This window comes from Lonchura striata, chromosome 18 (genome assembly GCF_050655825.1).
Source record: "Lonchura striata isolate lonStrDom1 chromosome 18, ASM5065582v1, whole genome shotgun sequence".
Taxonomy (NCBI): domain Eukaryota; kingdom Metazoa; phylum Chordata; class Aves; order Passeriformes; family Estrildidae; genus Lonchura; species Lonchura striata.
This window is the reverse complement of record NC_140720.1, coordinates 5,461,225-5,468,376: the sequence shown is the minus strand read 5'-3', so window position 1 is coordinate 5,468,376 and position 7,152 is coordinate 5,461,225. Positions and strand designations below refer to the sequence as shown.

At 43.0% G+C, this 7,152-nt stretch overlaps 1 protein-coding gene across 2 annotated transcripts; it reads right to left on the bottom strand.

The window, feature by feature from the left end:
* Window positions 1–2,287: 2,287 nt before the first annotated feature.
* COPRS (coordinator of PRMT5 and differentiation stimulator) lies at window positions 2,288–6,922 on the bottom strand. 2 transcript variants are annotated; one of them, XM_085556501.1, is made up of 4 exons: window positions 6,347–6,922; window positions 5,743–5,830; window positions 5,001–5,252; window positions 2,288–2,977 (listed from the first exon to the last, which is right to left on the bottom strand). In XM_085556501.1, the coding sequence occupies exons 1-4, from the start codon at window positions 6,686–6,688 to the stop codon at window positions 2,808–2,810; spliced, it is 852 nt and encodes a 283-aa protein (XP_085412627.1). In that variant the 5' UTR covers window positions 6,689–6,922; the 3' UTR covers window positions 2,288–2,807. The 2 variants fall into 2 exon arrangements, with proteins under 2 accessions (XP_085412627.1, XP_085412626.1); XM_085556500.1 differs by lacking the exon at window positions 6,347–6,922 and adding an exon at window positions 6,012–6,184.
* Window positions 6,923–7,152: the final 230 nt, after the last annotated feature.

The window sequence follows — 7,152 nt, the reverse complement described above, 5'->3', positions numbered from 1 at the left end:
CAAGATTTATGATTTGATCCTGTGACAGGCACTCTGTTCCCTCTAATAATTTGAGCAAGCTGAAGGGTTGACTGTTAATGTGAACTGCTGGCTCATGTGTTACCTTACGTTGTTTTTAATTGCAAGTATTCCTGCCTAGAATGACACGCTTGTGTCAACACAAAACAGGCTTGGTGCAAGACTCACAATGGAATTTGAAACACTCTGCAGTGCAGAAACATTGGAATCCATGAGCTTGGTTTCAAATCCTTCCAGGCAGATGCTTTCTGAGAAACCTGCATCTGGTTTTCTAATCCCCCGGAAGCCCTGAAGTTTGAGAGCGTTCAGATCAAACTTTATTTCAAGCCCCTGCCCTAACAAGCAGGGCTAGATTGAACAAAGCTGTATTTGCCAATATATCCCTGAAGAGAACAGTGCACCTCTGCTGCAAAGTCCCGTTTTTCCAAAGCTGGAGGGGGTGGTGTCAGTTTTAACCTTAAATGGAATCGGAAAACAAATCTTTAAAGTTACAGCCATTTAAAATACAAGCAGCTTAGCAAGGCAGCCATTTAGCACAATTTCTCCTCAAATAGAAAGACCTTTGAGACAACAAGACTAATTGCAATTAAAGATAGAGGGTAAAAAACCACCATGATTTATAAAGTGCTTAGAAAATGCCTTGAAGATTCAGGAATGATGGAATTTCAGAACTGTACAGGAAGAAAAATCATCCTTATCAATGCTATAAAGACTTTTTGGTTATCCTTATAAAACAATTCTACACAAGATGGGTTTGCTTCCACGGAATTCTATTAGTTTCATCTTTATTGAATACAGTGGGATATCTCCCACAAGCATAGTAAAAAAAAAATATATTAAGCCTGAAGTCAAGCGATGTTCTTCACTCAGCCATGGGAGAAATTTTTCAGTCCAGTAAGTATAACTTCAGAGTGAAATAAAAAAAAATGAGAAACTAATCAGGGCCATGAATCAGTCTCACTGGGGAACAACAGGGCTATGCAGAACTCTGATCTAAATTGCTATCAGCATTAGAAATCCAGCCCGGGGAGCTCACACTGCTGAGCACACACCGAGCAGGGCAGACAATTTTTTGCTGCCCTCTGCAGGGAAACCTTGGGCTTGTCATCCACAGCCGGGCCTGCACAGAATAAACAGGCTCACGAAAGAACCAGGGAGTTTTCAGAGGAATTTTTACAATTTACTGGTGTATAGTTACTTCAACAGTAATCTGCACTCAATTTATCGTTATGAATACTGCACTTATAACTGCAAATAAACTTTTTTCACCTAAAATGATGAGACAGTTATTGGCATAACTGAGGAAGTTTTGATGGAAATATTAATCCCTAGATCACTCCATCATTTGGGAATAAAAGACCAGGCCCTCTTTTTTTGCAATCTCAACAGTATGCTTCCACTCTGCTTTGACTGCTAGGTACCAAAACATAACCAGGAATGGAAAGGTACCCAAAGAAAAGCTCTTGTTCTCCTGTACTCTCTAGGAAGATATTAAGGAAATATCACTGTGTTGTTCACTTCTTCCTCCTAAACTAGTGCATGAATTGTATTGGTCTCATACACTGGATGATTTAAAGAAAAAACAAAGAAACAACAAAAACAAAACAAACAAAACAAAAAAACCCACACTGTACAGTGCTTCAGTTCAGTGAGTGTCTAAACACACAGCCATGAAAATGTTTTTGCGATAAAAGTGTTGAATGAAACATGAGCATGTCAAAAGTTATTGTTACTCAGGTGCCCAGCCACTCAATCCACTTATATACTTCATTTGAGAACACTTCCTTTAACTCCAGAGCAAAGGTGACAAGGATATGGCTCTAATTCTATCTATTTTCTTAGGGACTCTGTGGAGGTATTTTGTGGTCGCATCTCCTCATTTGCCACAACACAAACAGCAGAACAACATCAGGAACCTTAATTCACTACTGTCTGCAGGACACTGAGTTGATATACTGAAATATATATATATATATAAGCAGAGATATTTTCTTTGTCATTGCATTCTTTGACATTTGTCATTGACATTCTTTGTCATCTGATGTTGCATGAGAATATAATAAAGACAACTGTGGGACTCTAGGGGAATGTGCCCATACACAAGAAGATCTGATGTGGAGAAATCTTTGTTGGGAGGCAGCCTTAAGCACCCAGCATTCCTAGTGGATGGAGTATGCCCCCCTATATACCGGCACATGTATGTGCAAAACATGTATCATGTATTTGTAATTCCTTTCTGATGAAATACATAAACACAAAACAACTTGTTCCGTATTCGTCACAGGCGATTTTGTTAAACACCAGTATAAGAATCACAAATGGACTTTAGAACCATATGGAAATACAACAGATAAGCTTGAAGGAGGGAGAGTTTTTACAGCTATCTAAACCAGTCTGACAGCATCAAATTAAAAGGAAAGAAAACTAAAAGTTGCACAAAACACAGGGATCAGCATGTCAAAACTGACAGAAGCCTGGCAAACAAGCTGAAGTTTAGAAATTAAATACTTCTCCTCAAGCAATTAATTAGCAACATAGATCTACATATACAAACAAAATCTCCAGAAATGCACTGACTCCTTACACCCAGCACCTGCATTCTTGTCTCCAGAGCAAGGGTGGGCAGTTTATGAACAGCTAAGAAACAGCCTAAGCAAAACTCTGGAGATAGTGCTGCATTTCTGGCCTCAGCCAAACTCTGCAAAAAAGTCAAGGGACTTGGCACAGCTCAGTCACTGAAGAACATAATCCAGCACAGAAGCCAAACTTATTTCTGACCAGACTCAGCCTCATTCATCAGCATCATCAAACTGGCCCTTCTCAACTGCTCTAACTCGCGGTGGAAAAACAAAGCACGGTGCGTGGTGACAGCCTGGGTTGTAAAACCAATCCTCCTTCCATACATATGAGCCGAAAAGATTATTTTCCTCAAAGCTTCCACAGGAGAGATCGTCAGCATCTAAAGAAGATAAAATAAAAGGTTTAAACCATGGGAGATACTCAGGAAAGTAGTGGAAATAGTGTAGCAGGTTATTATGGAGGTCTATGGCATCTTCCAGTTCACTATTTTTATTTGATCTGACAGCACTTATGAATTAGACCTTTAAAAAAGCCAAACAGAAAACTGACTTTGGCAATGTCTTCATTTTAAGGAAGGTTCATGCCACACAAACAAAACAGTTTTCCAGAAAGCTCACTGATATTCCTGGGACTTAGAATGTCTGGCACCAGCTCTTACAAGACATACAATTTTTTCCCATCTTCCCTGGGAATAAAAGACTCATGAAACTATCAATTTTATTTGCCTTCCCCCTTCCTGTTGCTTTCATAACACCATCCCAATGAGGAGTTCTCCAAACCCTCTAAGAGCTGGGTTGCTGGACAGAATGGGAGGGTGGGGTCCTGTAAAAGCTGTCTTAGAACAGTATTTCCACTAGGCTAGAATTAAGCCTAATGGGCCTGTATTTAACCAATCTAGCAAAAAATAGGGCAAAGTATTTTAACAGAAGCATAAAGATTTGCCAGCAGACACTGAGCAAAGAAAAAGCCCAGAGCATGGAGGAGTGGAGGACCCAACACAATATCCCACATGTCAGCCTTCCAGCAGCACTGCCAAACAAGTCATCACAGCAAGAGCTTAAGACACTTAAAAAGCCATGACGTGACCAACCAAGCACATTTTTGTATTTGTAGCAGTTAACAACTCAGATGCTCGCTCGTATTTAGTATCCTTCAGAAGGACCCGAATCCAATAAACACAGCTGCCTTAGTTTGTGAGGATTTAAAGAGCTACAGGTGGGATGAGCAAGTTAAATAAAGGGGGAAAAAGAGGAACAGTTCCAGTACAAAATTCAAAACATTCCATAAATTTGACCATATAAGTGATTAAAATGAAAGCTCCGAATGGAAGAGAGGGAAAACCTCCAAAAAGGGAACAATCTTTTCCTCAAATTATCCACTGTGCAAAACCAATACTATATTTCCATTTTAAAATCAAGAGTGGTTTTACAGAAAGCATGAAAATCTTTCTCACTTTCTTCCATTACCAAACAATGGTAATGGAAATAGATGGAATTTAAATGGAAATAAATGGAATTTAAATACAAAAGTTTATTTTAATTATGAGATTAAAATGAACGTATTTCCTAAGCAAAGAAAATTATCTTAATTACAAAAAGATACACATTAATGAGAAGAAAAAATGGAAATGGTGCTATTCTGCATCAAGAAAGACACAGCAGGTTATCAGCCACTGCTGGCTAAACTCCATCCCACCCGTTCTGTGCTAAGAACCAGCTTGGCCAATAGAGACTTTTTCATATGTGAGTCACCATAAAAACAATTTACAAACTGGAGGAATAATTCAACTCTAAATGTTTGAGCGACACTCTTATTTGTTGCCACTTTTGTCCATGGGACTGGTCATGTGCACAACCACTTAGGAGGATCAAGCTTCAACAAAACCAAAGTCAAACAAACAAACAAACCAAAAAAACCACCAAAAAATCAAAAAAACTACAGTAAACACAAGCCATACTCAGAGACTGAGCACTGTTCCAAACACCTCCATGCTCTAGAAAGACATTATAATTAACAATCTTGAATTTTCTTGAATAACTTTTACACAAAAAAGTTAGTTCCTGCATGCCATGTACCTTTCTCTTCTGCTTCAGAATAACAAAGATACACCACTGAAAACTTGCTTCACCAGAAAAACTCAGCACAAGCATGGAATTCACCTCCTTACCATGCCACTCCCTAGGAATTCAATTGCTCAAGCAAGAGTTCCATGTGAAATGCACAACACCACCTTTAAATCCTGTATTTGACAACAAAATTGTTCATTACACATCCAGGAGGTCAACATAACGAGAAATTGCTTCCCAAAATAAAACTTGGAGTTACTTAAACACATTCTCCTGCAAAGCACCTGCCTCCAACTATCCAAAACTCAAATGAAGCACAAGTAAACGTGTACTTACCGTAAGGACCACATGTAGACTCCTCCAATTCTTTATCCCAGTCCTCCACCTCATGCTCAGATGCATCCTGCTGCCCTGAAGACTCAGGCACATTAGAAACTTCACTATCCCACACATCCAGGTCAGCATATATATTGTACCAGCCCTCATCAGTAGAGCCACTGACATCATCTTCATTGGGGGAGGTAGAAGCAGATTCACTTTCTTCAGACTTGCCATCAGGAACATTTGGAATATTCTGCAGAAAACATTCTAAAACCAGTAGAAAGCACCAACAGATACACTCAGAAATTAAACAACAATTAAGAGTTCAGAGAGGTACAAAAATGCACTTTGTGACTACTACTCTTATTGTAATACATGCAGTTTCCCAGATATGTAATATCACTACAGAGGTGCTTCACATCTCAGATGATTGGAAAGAGTGGACATAGCCTTGCACCACAACACTAGCACAAATCAGGATTTTCCACAGACTCTTGTTGGAAAATAACTCTGTAAACTAGGGCAAAGGACACAACAGTCTTGTTTCATCACATTCACCTGTAGGTATTTTAAAAAAAGTTCTGTTTTTTAAAAAAAAAGTCGTATTGATTAATTACTCATGTACCAAATAGCTACATGGAAATAATTTAGTGCAGTAAGTAAAGAGCATTTCCCAAGAATCACCAAAAGGTTTTCGGTAGATTTCTCAAGTAGTGCACAAGTTTCAATATTCACGACCTCCTTTGTTTTGTCCTACCTTTTCTGGGCTTCCCGATCATGGTTTCTGTCTTATTAGGAAGCTGTTCCCCCTCAGAGTTTGCAGCCCCAGAGGCGGCAGCCATCACCTACGAGACATTTTTAAAGAATGCAGTAGCAGCTCTGATTGCTCACAAACTGCTACCCCGTGTGCTCCCGAGCGTCTCCATTTGTTCCCTTGATGAATCACAGGTTTAACAACAAACTGGCTTTCACTTCAGAAGGTGAGCCTGCAGAGCTACAGCTAATTCTGCTGCTGCCATCGCTCACCCTCAGAACAGCCCGTCTCCTCACGCACAGCCCCGGCCCACACCGTGCCCCTCCGGGAGGGCAGCACCGCGGGCAGCACAGGGCTAATCACCACACGAGGAGTGGAGGAAGCGCCAACACTGAGCCAGCCGCCCTGCGGGACCCTCCGACAGCCCTGAGGGGCTGGACGCGATGCGTGGCGAGCAGGAGGAAACCCTCAGCGGCTGTGCGGGAAGGGCACAGCGAGCTGCCCTCACTCCCAGCGCGACAAGGAGGCGGTGCGGGCAGGGCGCGGACCCCGGACGAGCCCTCACGGCGGCCCCGCCGCCCCCTCGCTCTCCCCGGGACCCCCGAACCTTGGGAGCGGGGCCCGCGGCCCGGCCCCGGGGCTCCATCGGCCGCCCCGGGCGGGCGGGCCCCAGGGATCGCTGCGGCACCGGGCGGAGGCTGCAGGCACGGCGCGGCCGCTCCCGGCCCGGCCTCGGTGCCCGCAACGCCGCCCGCAGCGCCCCGGCTGCGGAGCCCACCGCGCCCAGCTTCGGAATCACAGACACCGTTCCGACGGAAAGTCCTCCGAGATCCCCGAGTGCAACCATGGCCCAACACCGCCATCCAACCCAGACAAATACAGGCGCAAGAGCTCTGAGAAAGCACTTTTTTACTCGTGAAGTTGTAAATAAAGTATCGATGTCTCTCATGGCTGGGCGGACTTTCCCCCTTGTCGAAAAATAACAATTTCCTTCCGGCCTCGTGGTAGCAGCATGCTCAGAACACGAAGAGACGGGAAGCACCTTGGCTGGACAGCTGTGGCAGGTTTCAAGCACGTGTGCTTGCAGGGCATGTTGCCCTGGGGAGAATGGCAAAGTTCTGTGAGGAACCAGAACAGCTGACAGAAAAGGGCCCACTTTCTGAAATGATGGAGTTACCAGCTTTGTTGGACTTTAAAACTCCAGACTTTGCACTTAAAAACTTTTAGTTGAGCAACTGACGAAGCAAGAAGTGGTTCAGAGAGGGAGTAAGAGCATAAGGGGCAGGGAGGGTGTAAGAGATTCTCAATAAGGAAATCTCAATGTCAGACAATGAGGTGGAAGCGAACTAGCAGGGATATAGGAGATGGCCTGGCTAAAAGTGTGGGAAACACAAAAGCAGAATGTACTTCAGA

What these genes read in the sequence shown, in the direction of transcription:
- COPRS (XM_085556501.1), bottom strand. Translation starts at nt 6,688, where the DNA reads ATGAGAGACATCGATACTTTATTTACAACTTCACGAGTAAAAAAGTGC. An exon ending in CCGCGGGCCCCGCTCCCAAG is followed by an intron (nt 5,831 to 6,346) that starts GTTCGGGGGTCC and finishes AATGTCTCGTAG; the next exon opens with GTGATGGCTGCCGCCTCTGG. An exon ending in GTCTACATGTGGTCCTTACG is followed by an intron (nt 2,978 to 5,000) that starts GTAAGTACACGT and finishes TATCTTCTTTAG; the next exon opens with ATGCTGACGATCTCTCCTGT.